The sequence below is a fragment of the Anopheles funestus genome, chromosome 2RL (genome assembly GCF_943734845.2).
Source record: "Anopheles funestus chromosome 2RL, idAnoFuneDA-416_04, whole genome shotgun sequence".
In the NCBI taxonomy this organism is placed as follows: Eukaryota; Metazoa; Arthropoda; class Insecta; order Diptera; family Culicidae; genus Anopheles; species Anopheles funestus.
The window spans coordinates 70,346,158-70,362,518 of record NC_064598.1 but is presented as its reverse complement, the minus strand read 5'-3'; the positions used below and the strand labels follow the sequence as shown (position 1 = coordinate 70,362,518).

Below are 16,361 nucleotides of genomic sequence, written 5' to 3'. Positions count from 1 at the left end.
CAAATGTCCACACCCACCCAAGTCCGTATGATGGACAGAATTGTACGAGCCACCAGACGTCTCCATTTGATGAAACTTTTGTTTACTCTTTCTGGGTCGATACCCATGCAAAGGGAGTCACTCCCTTGCGTGGTGTTATATTCCAGACGGGAATGACGTAATATGCGCCACGGAACAGGGACGGATCATGAGTGAAACAAATGGTGAACTAATTATTATGAACTGTTGAATGATGAGGGATGGAATGTAGCTTCCACTCTGTTTAATAATGAGTTGATAGAATATACAGACTGTTTCTCTGTGAATCACACAGATCACCCCAATATCCGTCTACTAAAAAGTGGTCTAATTTTGGAGACTTCTTTTCATCGACTGATAGTAGTATATCGTAAAATTAGTGTTGATTTGATGTAGGGAAGTACGACACAGATATAAAATCAGATACACTCATAACCGTCGGTTCGGTATCGATAAACTCAAGGCAACGCAATTATGTCATCGCTGGTGCTGGATGCGGTAAAAGTAATTGGACCAGCCGGAACACAGAGCTCGTGAAGAATTTCTTATCATATTAAATGGTGGTCTGTTTTTTTTTTTGCGTTACCACCCATACACTTTGATTGTATCTCTGTGAGAGGGTGTGAAGTTTTGGTTAGAAATGTGAGCATGTTGGTTAAGGTTCCATCACCAATATATTTGAGTCTTTTTCACACCTTGCCAATAGTGTGTACAATAATTTGCAAGTAGCCAAACTTACCTTCAATTCTTTTGATCAAACAATTGCATTGTAGAGGGTTTTGTTTAATAGCAGAATGTAAAATTGAAAAAAAAAATAAGTTGTTGTTTGATGTGTTTTGTTATTCGTCATTAAACTAACGTGACTTACAATTATACAGACCTTAAAGACATTATTTACCAAAGAACCCAAACCAAAATAGTAAATGACCTGCGAACAAAAAAACTAAAACAAACCTTCCTTTTTGCACAATCCACTACTCTAATACCTATGGACAATTTTTCCTATTGATCTCGACAACGTTTGGCAAACGTTCAGCAGAAGCACTAGTAGTATGGGGGAGGGGGGTCCTAAAAATACGGTTTGCCAGTTTGTAGCAGAGCAACCCACCCACTAGCGATCACTTTGAAGCAAAAGATTTTCGGTGTTGACAACTTCCGACTTTTGAAGTGTGGCCAAGAGCGCTGAGGGAGCCGTAAAAAAGGGATGAAAAAACACACGTCTGCCTGCCAGGACGGAAACCAGATTTCGTCCGGAACTGGCTGAGTACCTTTTTTGCTGGGTGGTCGTCTCTCCCACTCAATCCCATCCGATATTGGAGTGTAAATTAAACAGACGCACTGGTTGAATGTGTGAGTGTATTTTAGAAATACAAATAGCAAAAAAAAGGTCCACCCAAAACTCCCGCTAGAATGGAGGATGGAAAAGATTGAAACCCCAATGCTCGGGTGGATATTTATAGATGAGCGAAAAAGATTTTGTTTTCATGCTCACTCATTCACTTATTTGGCATAAGTCTGGTCGGGTGGCCAGTAGTATAAGTGTAAATCGCCACTTAAATATACAAGTTCATCAAAGTGCGCACCGCTCGGTTTAAGTTTGTAAACCTCAGCCTGTGTACCCGTTTAGAGTTCCGTTCCGTTTGAAACATTTATCATGTTTTAGATGTGATTTAATCCAGAAGAGGCAGAAAAAAGACAGTTGGAGATAGTTTAATTTTGCTTTCCGTAAAATGAACGGAAGCAATATTTTGTTGCCCCAATCGTGCAATTTCGTGGGTCAAACCTCGTAAACCTGTGTGACATTCTTGTTATCCTTGATTGTGGAGGGTCAACGTGTGAACATCGAAAGAGGACCAATCTGGACAACTGTGAAAATAATTTACGCTTGCTGGTGAGCGCTAATGAAATGTTTAATGTCCAATTTATCATATTTATTGGAAGGACTATTAAACGCTCTATATAAAATAATCTCTTTAAAATTCGATCAAGCCATTTCTTATGGAACTGTAGAACGTAAAGAAAGACAAAATGAGAAGATTAGTTTGTAAATTTTTTGAACAAATAGAAGGATAATTACATCGAATTTATTTCTATTCGTTAGATCACTTTTATGCATATTTATAAAGGAATTTGTATAGTTCTGCTACAAAGTTGTATTTTGCAGTTAGCTTCCACATGGTGCTTCTGCCAATGATTTCAACGGTCAATTAGAAACATGTTTAAATTAGCGTAAAACGAGGTCTACAATAATTGAGGTCATTAATAATAATTCTTCTTTTCGCTCTTGTGTTGAAGGGCGTGGAGGGCGTTCCGGAATAAACCTGTGATAGGTTCGTTCCGTTTCTTAAGTAGAACGAACGGCACTCGGTTCTGTTTAACTAGGATTATTTAACTAAGTAGATTATTATTTTTACAACAATTTCATACAATTAGAACGATTAGATAGAATGTTATTATCGAAAAGAACGAAAGGAACCCTTGTAACTTTTTCCGTTTTGTTGTGGTTGTTGTGGCACAGTTCCGTTTCAATGTTCCACTTATTATGGCAATACTACTGTACTTTTCCTATTATTACTATTTACTATTATATTCACAATATTATTCCAACTGTTTGATTCCACTGTTTTCCAAAGTTATCAATAATCAAGAAATGTAACGTATTTTTTTCTTATCCTTTCATATGCCAATTGCAGGATTGCCGCGAACCGTTCCACGGTGGCTCGTTCTTTGACCATGAAGGATTACCGTACTGCGAGACACACTACCACGCGAAACGAGGATCACTGTGTGCCGGTTGCTCGAAACCAATCACCGGCCGGTGCATTACGGCAATGTTTAAGAAATTCCACCCGGAGCATTTCGTTTGCGCCTTCTGCCTGAAGCAGCTAAACAAGGGCACGTTCAAGGAGCAAAACGATAAGCCCTACTGTCATCAGTGTTTCGATAAGTTATTTGGTTAGGCTTAAGGACTTTAACGGAAGCTAACGAGTACACTACTATTCCCTCTCTTTTTCTGCGGATTTTTTGTTTTTTTTTTTTACAATTCAACTGTCTTCCCGGAAGTGCGTTTCTTCTCATACGACACCACTACGTATTTGTATAACGTAACAACGCACAACAGACAACACGTTTCTACGATAGACTAGTTTCAAGTTTAGCTTGAAAGGTTTTTTTTTATTATTTTGAAATTATTACAACAACTCTCTTTCCTATTCGTTACACAAAAGCTGGTTTTTAGCAATCGAAACAAAAACACACTTCTCTCGAGTACTTCTCTAAAGTATAGCTTTGATCGCGCTCTAGTGCGGCGTCAATTAATATTAATCTGAATACGATAAAGCAGTCAAGCAATGATGACCACTACCCGCATACCGGCTTACCAAACAGACTTGTTTGGCCCACCTTTAGACGAATTTGAGTTTTGTTACTGATAAAGCTGACACGAAAAAAAAAAACACATGTGTATTGAAGTTGAAACTAACCACAAAATGATAATTACGCATTCATATATGTAACCGGGTTTGTTCTCCGTTTTATATAACATAAAAAGGCTGCAAATCGAATAGAACATTGTACGGTACGTATCGTATGCCATTCGTCCCTTAAGGCATATAAGCGCACGTCTATAATAAATTATCAGCGAAACACTTAACCTACAACACAACAAAACGGTAAATGATTGGAGTGAAAACGGATTGGCTTAATCTAGCTAGGCCAAGCGTCGTATGTATATTAAATAGCCAGCTGAACTGAACTGGAACACAATTTAGGGGAGGAAAGTCGTTCTCCTCGTCACGATTAAGCGTATTATTAACCCTTGTTAAACATCATGAGCCGGAGCGTATTTTTAGTTTGTGTTTCAAAGTTTCCTAACTCTATCGTTACAAAACTAGCATTGCCAATTCCAGAAGTAAAATAGTCAACGTTCTAATGATACATGTTAGCAAACGATAACACGATACAATTTGCAAACACTTGCCATTCAAACCTTTTTTATCCGATCAGGTCGATGGTCTTTGAGTAGGAGAAAGAAATAAAACGAAAACGTTTGAACTAAAAATCATTGTAACATGTCAATAAAACTTTGAACTGTTTGTTCAAATCAATCGTGCGGTGGATTAAATTAAATTAATTTAAACAAAGAAAATTATAATAAGTAATAATTTTTTTGTTTTGATGAAGTCGATGGGAATAGGCAACGTTTTTAAGCCCAGTGACGATGTTTCAAAACAACGGACCACCAAAAAAGCTCGTCGCCGGATACTGCTGACTCCTGTGATACAAACAACGAATGCTGCGAACAGCCTTGTGAAATTATCAAGTTTTTAGTTTTTTTTTAATTATTTTTCATTCTTCTTTTTATTTAAAGCATTATTTGAGTGAAAAGAAACTTATTTCAACCAATTAGCATTAAAATAAATCAATTTATAAAATTTTGCTAAATTATCGCTACATAAATTCTACTCGTGCAGTAACGCAGCGTTACTGCAGTGTTGGTATAGCTGTTTTTCTAAGGCAGTGTTGTAAAACTTTAATTTGCCCAATATGAAAGCTCAATCAACAAACCCTGTATGTTCACTAGATTGATGTGGTTTTTTGGTTGTTGTGCAGGATCTCAGCCTACTTCAACTTATAGAAATGTGAATCGATACGGTTAAATGCTCAAAACGATGGTTTACGGTAGGACGATGCTAAATATTCCTTAGTAGGCTGGCTTAACAAATGGTACAATTGGTGCGGTTTAAAGAGTGTGTTGGCCAAGTGAAAGTATTCAAGAAAGCAAAAGGAACCGCATTTTTCCACCAGAATAATATTTGGAAGGAATTACACGAAGATTCAACATTTTTGAATTACTAAGCGGAATTGTAGAATGGTTGTGGCGCCTGTATCTACACCACAGGACCAGGGTTCCAATCCTATCCGGGCCAAAGCCCCGTACGCAGGACCGACAGTCTCGCTACGGGTAAATGAAGTCAAGGAAAGGCAGCAATGACAGGCCAAGACCTCTTGAAGTTGTAAGGAATTTTAAAAAGGAAGGAGAGTGAAATCAATACCAGGTGTTGTCTGTCCAGGACAAAAGCAGTAGCTGGTGAAGATGTTGATAATATTACTAGGATCGGGGAACCGGGCCACCGGGCCGCAATTTAACTCTGCCAATTTTGAAAAACAGCGAAAACATCCATTAGTAAACTGAGCTAAACTGATCTCATGCGTTGTCGGTAAGGGTAAGGAATGTTGGAATTTCCTTAGACATTTTATTCAACAAGTTTCTATATTTTTTGGTTGTAGAAAACGGAATACATGTCTGCGCTGCGAAAATATTCCTTTTCCGTGGTCGATCCTACAATGACACACCATGAAATCAGGATTGAAGAGACGTCCAGTGTGCCTCAATGGTAGTTTTCTCAGGCTTCTAACAAAAACTTCCATACTTGAATTTTACCTATTTTGGTGATTGTATTAGAATTATTGTGCGCAATTCTGACGGAGCCAAGTCCGTTGCGCAAATGGATAGTAAATTGGAAATTTTAGATGGTTGAAAAGATGCAATTCCACGATGGCTGGGTTGAAATTGACCGTGACCAACTTTCGAATCAGCAAAAAGAACGTATAATTCTCAAATCGGATCGTTTCTTTTGGTTATAGCAGATGAAACACATATGATGTTCGCAGTAAATTGGCATATTCAGTCTGTAAGGCTGGATTTAACTGTAAGTATCGTAGTATCGTCAAAGTTTACAGCTGTATCGACACAACACTGGTCAAGTACTGAAAACGCTGCCCTTGATGCTTAATAACTAACTAAGTGCTTCGTTTGGGGAACGCGTTTGAGGTTAGAACCCGGGCAAATCCATGCAGATAACAGGTCGCAATGATATCCTTCTGCATATGACGAAAACTCAATAGAATCGGCATTACGTAGATCTCTTGCGTAGCCCTGTAACCGGGCCTATTAACTAGTTCAAAAAAAGTTAAGGCTATATATAGCCTTAGGAAATTTTCAAATTTTTAGATTTTTTTTTTTTAGAAATGTCCCCGAGATGAAAATTTTTTCGAATTAACAGCCATTCATCTGTTTTAAAAATAGTATTTACATTCACAATAATTATATGGTACATGTGCGTACTTTAAAAAATAAAAACGCACTCGTTTTCGGGGTAACGTTCAAATCAAACACAAAATCAATACATTCCTACCCCTTAACTGCTCTTCAAGAGACGAAGCAGGTGGAAAGTCAGAGCTTTGACAGATTGCAACGAATGGAAAAACAAAACAACACTGTTTACAACTATTTTTGCTCCCCAAAAAATATTCACAAGCTTCTTTCGGTGCCACCTGCCGCGTAACTGTTTACCGTAATTGGGTGTGAATATACTTCTCCAATTTTTGTGCAAACTTACCATTTCGCCAAACTATTATGCAAACAAGTTTGACTCGATAAAACAAAACAGAATGTCCAGCGAAAATCCGGCGCCGGCCGATTATTCGGCACTAATTGACGAAGGTGGAAAGAACAAAACAAACGTAAAGTGTGTTCACTGTGGATCCTTGATCCTTAGAGCGGCCAACAGTGATTTCGATAATACAGAGGTATGGCGTACACAGTACTAAACACCCAACCTGCCCTTTGCCTAATGTGAACCGTTTTTCTTTCAGTTCCAACTCCCAATGGCAAAGCAAAAGCGTCAACCAGTGGATAAGGAAGAAGCGTTTACCAGCGAAACATTGAAAGACTTTTGGATGGTGAAGAATATGTACACGTTCGAAAACATTGGCTTCAGCAACACGGTCGACAACCGTAAATATCTCACCTGTGCGGATTGTGAACATGGCCCGATAGGATATCACGATTTGGAGACGCAGAAATCCTACATTGCTCTTGCCCGTGTACAGCATGTGTGAGGCGCGACAATGTCGATAGACCCACACGTACTGCATTTGGTTGTGGGCATTCTTTCCTCAAATAAAATCTTGAACGATTAATATTTTGTAACAATGTAATCATGCAATCAATGCAATCTGTTCTTTAAATTTTACAAGAAATGGTCATCGATTGAACGATTGCCTTGTGCTCTATGATGAAAGGTCAAATCGACACCGAATAGTGTCAAATAGTGTTAAAGAGGTATTGTATGGATTATTTTTTATTGAATAAGTTTACGAAATTATAAGAGCGCATGTGGTAGAGTTATTGTATTTGCTTCCCTTTGCTTTGTAATTGACCAAATGGGTCACTAGATTTCACGATGTATATACCACGATTTGTGGTGCTTTAAGTGAATAGATTTTCCTCAACAACTTGCTGTGTGTTGGAGCCTATTGATAGCCTTTCAATTATCTGATTTTAGGCTAAGCTTTTTCCCCAACCAGTTCCTTTGCGCTGGATTGTAAAGCTCGAGAGTCGGTTCTATACTATTTAAACGTACTCCACAATAAACGACTGTTCCTCCGTTTCGATGAACACTTCTTGCTCTGAAACATCGCACCCGTGCTTGTTTTTGTTGTGCTTCTTCAGCTCACCGTTCGTCTTGTAGCTGTTGCCACAGATCTCGCACGAAAACTTACGCTCCGACGTGTGCGTAAGCATGTGCGCCTGCAGATATCGCGGACGTTTGAAACTTTTGTTACACGTGGGACAGTTGTAGTTCGTTTCCGAGGTGTGCATCTCCATATGCTCCCGATAGCTAAACCCTCGCCGGAAGCTGCGACCACAAATATCGCACTGAAAAGGTTTTTCGCCCGTGTGTAGCTTCATATGCACCTGGAGTTGGTTTAGGAAGGCGAACGATTTGTTGCAAATGTCACACCGATGCAGTGGCACATGTTTGGTACGCTTGTGCACATACATTGCGCCGTACGTTTTGGCCGTGTAGGTGCAACCGGCGTACGGGCATGTTTCGTCATCTAGCAAAGCGGGCCGTTTTACCCGTTTCGCACGGTTGGCCTTAAAGTCTTCTAGCTCCTTGCCGGTCAGATGCTTCGCCATCTTATGTGCATCGAGCTTCCTCGTGCCCGCGAACGTTTCGCCACAGTATTCGCACGGACAATCCATATCGCGGAAGTGCTTTTCCGTGTGGCACTGCAGTTGATGGCGGTCATAGTACCGCTTATCACAGTACTTGCACTCGAAGGGCCGATCACCGGTATGCAAGCGCATGTGCCGATCCAACCGGGCCTTGTTGCCGAAGGCTTTACTGCACGTGGTACACTTGTACACCTCTGCACGCATCGCCTTGTGTCGTTTGATGTGATTTTGCCACGTTTTCTTATGCGTAAAACCGCGACCACATTCGTCACAAACGAACAAGCTATTCGAATGGTTTTCCCTATGCTTTGCCAGCTGTATTTTGCGCAGGAAACGCTTACCACAAACTTCGCACCAGTACGGGTAATGGTGCGAGCGAAAGTGATTGTGCAGCGAGGAAACCGTCTTGATCGTGCGGACCTGTGCCCCGCGCGCAAGGCACGTTTTGCAATCGTACGGCAGCATGGTGCTGTGTAAATCGAGATGCTGCTCCAACAGTTCTTCACTTTCCTCTCGTTTGTCGCAAATGCAACACCGAAGAGGATCGAACGATTCCTCTTCCTCCTCTGTTTCCGTTTCCTCGTAATATATCGGTTCTTGTGACTGGTCATCTGTGTCGGTCGGCATGCTTTCTTCCTTCAGGTTGGGCGACACTAACTTAACCATTGTTTCTTTGGGGCGCGGAGACTGTCTAGTGCCTTTGGCCAGGTTTATTCTAAAGGGCTTTTCGTCCGTGTACGATTCCGCTTCGTCCGCCGACTGACTGCCGAGCAAATCTATTTTCATCTCCACCAACTGTTCATCCTTCAGCGTTGATTCGCTATCCAAGCTGTAATCGATATACGTTTCATCGTTGTCCTCTTCCATAACGTAATGTTCCAGCAATATCTCATCATCCGTTTCTTCTTCAGTTTTGATAAGTTGAAGATTAAGCATCTCCTTATCCGTAATCGTACTAGCGTCGACCATTTTCGGTTGCTTCTGCTTTGCTGTGTTGGTCTCTTTATGACACATCTCCTTAGTAGGCTGATTGAACAGAAACTTGTACCGGCTGATCAACTCATCCGTTTGCTTCTGAACAGTTGCGCTGCCCTCTGCTTGATATTCCTGCAACCTTTTCCCTACGGACCCACTCCAATAAAAGCTGCGCAAACGTTCGTCCTGCTGGTGAAACTCGTTCAAAAACCGGAACGCACAATCCAACTTACAAAAACACTGTTCGCAGATGCTGCGCGGATAGCCTTCCTGGACCTCAATCTGGCGACCGCACAGCTTGTAGAGCATTTCCGGTATCATTATCCCATCCACACGTTCCAGTAAGGGCTTCAGCTGGGTGGATTTTATCAAACATATTCGACAAAACGCATCGGTGGTCACTGTAACGGTGGAACACACGTGAATTTAACGGCGGCAAAGGATAAGGTTTACAATTGATTCTGAGGTAAGCTATGCCGTAACCTACCTTCTGCAGCCAGCTTTTCGTCGACTGGCTTACTACGATCCGCTGGCAGTGACGCGCGCGTTCCACTGCTTTGTTTTGATTTGCTAGCTGGTTCCATTTCGTGATAAGCGTTAAAGTTTTACCGATGTTACACAAAAATGGGATTCCATCAAGTAAAACTAGCGCAACTTGTTGGAAAACACCGCGTTTTTAAAGGTAAATCGTTCACCATTCACAACATACAAGCATTTTCTATCGATCTTGACGTTGACGCTAGCGAGAGTTTGGCATTTTGTGCGTCATAGCAAAGCAGTGTTGCCAGCATTTCAAATGGTTTGAATTTTTTTTAACGAATATTTGAAAAGTTGGCAAAGTGAACGTTTATTCATAAATAAATATCATTGCACTGCTAAATAAACTGACCCGCCCCTTTCGATCATCATTCGTGATTAATGTACTCTATAATATATTCTTCCTTGGTCACCTCATCTATACCGAAGCTAACTATTGGCTGCTCAACGACAATGGATTCTTCCACCGTTTCTATAACCTCACCGTAAGTTCCATCTAGCTCAATACCCTCATTCACCAATATGCCCTCGGGTACACTTTCTACGATCATACCATCCATTACGGGATCCTCATTCATCAGCACAATCTGTTCGTTAACAGATTCGCCATCTATTTGCATCGGCCCATCAACCTCCTGCTCCGTCTGTTCATGCTTATCTTTCCGATGTCGGTTTAAATCGCTCTTGTACTTAAACGTCGCGCTGTCGCAATCTTCGCACCGGTACGGACGAATGTTAGTGTGAGACATTCGGTGGTTTACCAGATTGCGACGACGCACGAACTTTTTATCGCAAGCATCACATTCGAAGCGGCGTACGTTCGCGTGCGAATCCATATGCTCCCGGTAGCTTTGCGAGCTAAGGAACGTTTTACTGCACAGTTCACATTTGAACGGCTGTTCCGTCGAATGGTAGATATGCCGATGGCGTCGCAACTCACAATATCGAGCAAAGCGTCTACCGCATTCCTCACATCGATGGGCCATTTCGTGCCGGAGTCGATGCAAGTAGTAAGCCTGATACGTTAGTGCCACGTGCGCACAGCCAGGATACGTACAGGGTCGTTGCCGCATTTTAACCGTGCTGGTGGCTTTTCGTGATTCAACCGTTCCATGCGACTCTAGGTGCTGTCGCAACATTGCCTTGTTGAAGAATGCTTTTCCACACTGGGTACACTTGTGACCGCGTTCATTATTATGTCGCGATATGTGCGTCGCTAGCTGTCCCGAGTGGGCGAACGTTTTCGTGCACAGATGACATGCAAACGGTCGTTCTCCGGTATGTGTTCGTTCGTGACGCTCCAACCGTGCTCGTGTACCAAAAACACGTTCGCAGTACTGACATTTGAATGTTCCCATCTGTTCGTGATAGTGGATACGCATGTGGTATCTAAACGAGGGACGATATTGCATTGTGACGCCACATATGTCACACGTATAACCCTCGGGATTATCAAACATTTCGTGCCGATAGCGTACGTGTGAGTACACTGCCGCGTGCTTTCGGAATCGTTGTGGACAATGGGGACACTTCAATGGGTACGAATGCATTCGATAATGGCGCTGCAACATTGCCAAAGAGGTTATCAGTGTGGCATCCGTTGTATCGTCTTCACCCGCGGCGGCGGCGGTAGAGCATTGGGAGCATCTGTGCGGTAGCATATCCACATGCTCCACCAGATGGTCCCTGTACGCTTGCTCTGTGTCCATCACAGTATTACATACGTAACATTTGCAAGGATCAATGGATATATCGTTTCCTCCGGTTGGATTTTCTGCATCCAGTGCCTGCCGAAGGCTGCGGCGATTGCGAAGTGTTCGCTTGAGGGGACGTACGGGATTAGCTTTCCGGGAATGTCCCGACTTCGAAGGACAATCACAAGCCACAACGGACCATTCGGCAGGAGGTTGTACTGTTTTAAACAAGGCTGCTGCCTTAACTTCCGCATTACAAATGTTTGGTGCATCGCGCATAGGATCAATGTGGATCCTTTCCGCCAGCAACCCATTACCATGCTCTGCCACCAAGCGGTCCGTATAGCTATCTTTTGAGACAGTGATTTGTGTTTGATATTCAAACAACTTCGCTAGCAGTGTGCCCTCTTGGTGGTAGTGTCTCAACCGATACTCGTTGCAAACAAACTCCTTCTGTACATGGTACGCGTAGTCCAGCTTGGTCACACAGTGTGAACACACTGCGTCCGGCAGGTTTGGTATTTGTTCCAGCTTGAATGCTCCCAGCAGCCGTTCAAGCATGTCGGTCAGCGTAATATTCTTCAGCAGCGAATCGAAAGGCAACAGAAACGGATATTCTCGCATACACAGCCGACAGAACCGCCGTAATACAGCCTTCTGTGCCGTTAAAGAATAGGACTCCATTCGACAGGATGTGCTGCTTGCATCTAAAAACATAAAAATACGATGAATTTCAGAAGAATATAATAATTTTTAAATTAAAGGATCCACAAATATTTACCCTGCCGTAGTTCGTCCATCGTTTCGAAAGTAAACTATCGCAAATCAACATTTTGCACTGTCAGCTGCGCACAAGATCTATAGAGCGCAGTGCGTACGCAAAACAATCCAAAACATGTTGTAGCAACCGTGTGTGGTTTGTGGAAGGTGCTATCGAAACAATAATTATTCCGATTACGTTTCTTTGGTGGTCCTACCTGTTCAGTGCATTGTTTAGGGTAAAAGTTTACTGTTTCCAAATCGTAATAAAAGTTCCAAACGCATCTAGAAAGTTGGCCCCGAAACACCAAAATGTCGGAAGCAACGAACGAAATACCGCTTGACCGCAAGCTGACCGAAATTTTCGACGAAGGATATAGCGCCATGAACCGCTTGGATGAAAACACAACCATTCCTTCGAATGCAAACGAATTTCAGGTAAGTTACTGTTTGATACCTTGCCGTTTCTCCATCGGGCTTTCTCATAAATTGGTCCAATCGTTTTTAGGTAGCAGTAAAGAAAGCCATTGGCCTGTTTGAAGATGCCACAAGGCTGGTCAGCCTGGTCGGAATGTTTAGCACGAACGAATCGTACGAGGAAGTTCCAACGGAAAATCTGCGCTACTTTCTGCTTCCATATTTCCTCGGCAGCATGACTCTGCGGCTGTGCAACGTGAACCGGGCGGAAGTTATAGAAGTGGCGGAAGTTTACTTTAAGTATGCTTTTTCTTTGCTCTGAGTTTCAATTTTTCTATAATCTACAAAGTAAACTGTTTCCTAATTCACGTTCGACACATTGTAGGGATTTTTTAGCACGGTGTGAAAATTACCGATTATACGAAACGCCCGACAAAGATGGTGAGGCCGCAATGAACGAATTGGCCCTGGTACCTGGTGCATCGAGCGATAAAATACGCGAACTCCAACGCATGGGACAGCAGAGAAATGAGAAGATTCGCAAATTTCAGGAAAAGAAAGAGCTGGACGAAAAGATCAAACAGCTGCGTTACGTGGTCGAACAGTCCGAGGCAAAGATAGACGATGAGACGAAGCGTGATTTTTTCCTATCCCTCCTTCGATTGGCCATTATAGAATCGCAAGACGAACTGGAAAGCATCGCGAGAGAAAAACAAATGCTACAGTTTGTCGCATCCGCCAGACAAAGCGGTGACAATGAGTTTGAGGATGGTGCTTTAGGTGGCGGCATGAAAAAGCGCCCCGTAAAACCATTAAAGCCCATCATCATCACGCGGGATGCGGTGCAGAAAGCCGTGTACGGTAGGGGATATCCAAGCTTGCCAACGATGACGGTGGCCGAATTTTATGAGCAACGAGTAGCGGAAGGTATTTTCCCGGATCCCGAAAAGATGAAGGAAGTGAACAAAAACTCGCTAATGAACAAAGTGCATCTGGACAATGCGGCCGAACAGGATCGCGAGGATGAAGCGCAGGAGCAACTGATCGAGCGTGACGACGAAGAATATCTGGCACGCCAGCGAGCAAAGGACGAGTTCAAGGACGAACATCGCCGCGGTGAAGGAAACCGGCACAACCGTAGCTAAGGTTATGAATAATTGTTTATTTGTTTGCCTATTGTTTTTATAACTGTGTGCAAGCCCGTCTCGCTATCGAATACAGGAGAACCATCGGAATGCCATGCATATGAGTGTGGTAATAGCTAACATGTTATTCTTATCCTATTTATGTACTGCTGCTGTTTGCTGCTGCTGGGGATTCATATTTCGATCTCTTTCGCATCTTCCACAAACTCGACCACGTACTCTCGCACCACGTTCAGTTCGCCTGCGTTCCATTCGGTGCGTATGATGTTATCCTTCACCTTTGGCCATGTGTCTTCCTCCACTTGCATCTCCTCTTCCATCTTTACCTCCTGGATGAACGATTCGTCCGCGCTCAGCTCGGCGGTGGACTCATCCATGAGCTCATCCTTGATTTTCTTCACTGCATTAGCGGACCGCTGGTACGGTTTCCTCGGTTTACCAGAATGCATCACGTTCATGTGCTTGCGGACGTACTTCGGAGCCACAAAGCGTTGACCACACTCTTCGCAGGCGAACGGCTTGTTGTGACGCTGGCGGTGCTGCGTCATCACCGTACTCGAAACGCTCGTAAACGCACAACCCTCCGTTTTGCAGCGGTACAGTCTAGAACCATCCGACTGTAGCGTGTAGATATTACGATCCCCCCTGGGCGGAACTGCCGCTGTCTCACTGTGATAGTTTTGCTGGTGCTTCTCGAGCGATGCCTTGCTGTTGAATGTTTGTGGACATTCGTTACACTTGTGGCACCGTTCGCCCGTGTGCAGCCGCAAGTGGTCGAGCAGATTACACCTGCGACTGAAACGCCGCGGACAGTAGGTGCATTTGTGGTTTCTTTCGCCGGTGTGTACCATCAGGTGACGCCTGAGCAATGCATTAGAACCGAACGTTCGTCCGCAGGTGTCACACTTGAACCGTTCGGCGGTCGCGTCCTTGTGGCGTCTTACATGCTCCTGGAAGGGACGTCGCGTGTAGTACCGTTTACCGCACCATTCGCACGTTAGCCCTTCCTTCGAGTGCTCGTGATAATTCCAGAGATGGTGGTTCAGCAGATACGTGGACATAAACCGTCTGTAACAGTGGTCACATTTGTGCGGCATCGTATGCATCATCAAGTGCGTGTTCAGCTGGATGACGCTTCGCAGCACAATGTGCTTGGCGGGTGTCGGTTGTTGCTGTTCCGGTGGCTCTTTTACCGACGGATCTTCCAACGGTGGATCGGCAATACATTCCGTACATTCGTACGGTAGCATGTGGATGTGATGCCGAAAGTGATCGTCACGCAGTGCGATCGAATCATGCTTCGTATTACAGATGTAGCAAGTCGTTGTGGAAAACTGGTTCTGTTTGATCTTTTTGCCCTGCTTATCTTCGTCCGGTTTCGGACGTTTGCGTAAAGTGCTTGGATACTTGCGACGGAAACGTACCGGTTTCAGCTCCGCAAGCTTCTGCGGCGTGAGCGGATTCAAACTGTAACTCCAATCATCCTCATCCAGCGACGTACCCGTGCTGGACGAATCCCAATCGTTGTCTAAATCGCCAAAATTACCATCTTCCTGTGTTGCGATCGCATCATTCAAGGTTTCTTCAGCTTCTTCCGTCGTTCCCGTAGCGTTTCCTACATTCACCTCATCCGGGATTACTAGTTGCTCGGGTTTCTGCGGTGCGACCTGAGTTGTGATCGGCACCTTCCGTTTAGGATTTACCACCTTTGCAGCCATCTTTTCGTATGCTTTCAACTCGTCTCGAGCATAGCTTTGTTTTGACGCTGACGGCGATTCCTTTGCCGATGTTTTATTCTTCGCATCATTTGATGAATTGAACTCCAAAGGAAACTGTTCGTAGTATTTGATAAGTTGCTTCTGCACCACCAGCTTCAGCAGCAGCTCTGTTTGATTTATAAACTCCTCCCGGATGCTATACGCTAGTGTCAGCTTGCTGACGCACTGCTCGCACATAAACCGTGGCAATCCCTCATTATGCTCATGCTGATGGTAAGAATCAGATACAAATGGGAATTAGTCGTACGGTAGATATTGGATGCTTATCTCTTACCTCAAAAGTGGTGAGCTGAATAAACATATCCAGCAGTGTTGTCTTTTTAATTTCCGCATCGATAGGAATCAATGCACCCTTGCTGTACTGTAGACAAATGCGACAAAACAGGTCGCGGTACAATAGCAGCTTCGTATTGCTGGTTGAAACTAGGACGGGGCAAATGTTTTGAATCGTACCATGATCTGTCGAAACCCCAGTTCAAAACTTACCAGAACATTCAGCAGACATTTTGGAAATCGATCGTAGGTTGCGAATTTTATTTTGATTCGAGGCGTCACTTCTTTCTGCAGCTTTGACTTTCCTGTGTCATTACATCACTGACAAACGTTTAGGCGGGTTGGACAGCATCATTGTCCAGGTTTATAGAGTTGTAACGCACAGTGGTGTGCCCGTTACTAAACTACCCAAGCAGCAAGATTCGAATTAGGTACATATAATGCCGACAACAGACGAGCCTCGACAAACGCGGTACCGCGAAAAACGCAGAATTGTTGAACATCCACAACTCTGCGGAACAGCAACCGCGACTGAATGCGCCACGATTTGACAGTCAAAGTGTTATACAATGAAAGTTATTCGGGGTTTTTCGCAGTACCGCATCCACTCGTCTGTTGTCGGCCTAAAGAAGCGTCCACCAAAAAAATGCAACCCAGAACAAAAAACGTGTGTATTTCACTTTACCAACCGGGAGGCATATGAAGAAATTTAACTTTTATTTGCTGTTACCTTATCTGT

At 43.4% G+C, this 16,361-nt stretch overlaps 4 protein-coding genes across 9 annotated transcripts in view; 3 read left to right on the top strand and 1 right to left on the bottom strand.

The window, feature by feature from the left end:
• LOC125764116 (leupaxin) overlaps positions 1-4,124 on the top strand; it is a 57,465-nt gene extending 53,341 nt beyond the window's left edge. For all 6 annotated transcript variants that reach the window (XM_049427997.1, XM_049427993.1, XM_049427998.1 and 3 more), the window contains one exon: positions 2,712-4,124. In XM_049427997.1, the coding sequence (XP_049283954.1) occupies positions 2,712-2,978 (267 nt within the window). In that variant the 3' untranslated portion in view covers positions 2,979-4,124. The remainder of the gene's footprint in view (positions 1-2,711) is intronic.
• Positions 4,125-6,246: 2,122 nt separating this feature from the next.
• Positions 6,247-7,020, top strand: LOC125763787 (guanine nucleotide exchange factor MSS4 homolog). The gene is made up of 2 exons (XM_049427303.1): positions 6,247-6,609; positions 6,676-7,020. The coding sequence occupies exons 1-2, from the start codon at positions 6,472-6,474 to the stop codon at positions 6,919-6,921; spliced, it is 384 nt and encodes a 127-aa protein (XP_049283260.1). The 5' UTR covers positions 6,247-6,471; the 3' UTR covers positions 6,922-7,020.
• Positions 7,021-7,136: 116 nt separating this feature from the next.
• On the bottom strand, positions 7,137-16,118 carry LOC125774945 (uncharacterized). The gene is made up of 6 exons (XM_049445318.1): positions 15,836-16,118; positions 15,624-15,772; positions 13,747-15,556; positions 9,930-11,957; positions 9,507-9,626; positions 7,137-9,420 (listed from the first exon to the last, which is right to left on the bottom strand). Exons 1-6 carry the CDS (start codon positions 15,852-15,854, stop codon positions 7,436-7,438), a joined length of 6,111 nt encoding a protein of 2,036 aa, XP_049301275.1. The 5' UTR covers positions 15,855-16,118; the 3' UTR covers positions 7,137-7,435.
• On the top strand, positions 12,140-13,691 carry LOC125763786 (immunoglobulin-binding protein 1). The gene is made up of 3 exons (XM_049427302.1): positions 12,140-12,447; positions 12,518-12,726; positions 12,812-13,691. The coding sequence occupies exons 1-3, from the start codon at positions 12,322-12,324 to the stop codon at positions 13,569-13,571; spliced, it is 1,095 nt and encodes a 364-aa protein (XP_049283259.1). The 5' UTR covers positions 12,140-12,321; the 3' UTR covers positions 13,572-13,691.
• Positions 16,119-16,361: the final 243 nt, after the last annotated feature.

Excerpts from the sequence above, each read along its gene's own strand:
- LOC125763786 (XM_049427302.1), top strand. The coding sequence starts at position 12,322 with ATGTCGGAAGCAACGAACGAAATACCGCTTGACCGCAAGCTGACCGAA. Across the intron at positions 12,448-12,517 it reads CGAATGCAAACGAATTTCAG|GTAGCAGTAAAGAAAGCCAT; the intron begins GTAAGTTACTGT and ends AATCGTTTTTAG. Across the intron at positions 12,727-12,811 it reads GTGGCGGAAGTTTACTTTAA|GGATTTTTTAGCACGGTGTG; the intron begins GTATGCTTTTTC and ends GACACATTGTAG.
- LOC125774945 (XM_049445318.1), bottom strand. Across the intron at positions 9,627-9,929 it reads TATAGAGTACATTAATCACG|AAAACTTTAACGCTTATCAC; the intron begins AATGATGATCGA and ends TGTAACATCGGT. Across the intron at positions 9,421-9,506 it reads CGAAAAGCTGGCTGCAGAAG|TGACCACCGATGCGTTTTGT; the intron begins GTAGGTTACGGC and ends CCACCGTTACAG.
- LOC125763787 (XM_049427303.1), top strand. The coding sequence starts at position 6,472 with ATGTCCAGCGAAAATCCGGCGCCGGCCGATTATTCGGCACTAATTGAC. Across the intron at positions 6,610-6,675 it reads GTGATTTCGATAATACAGAG|TTCCAACTCCCAATGGCAAA; the intron begins GTATGGCGTACA and ends TTTTTCTTTCAG.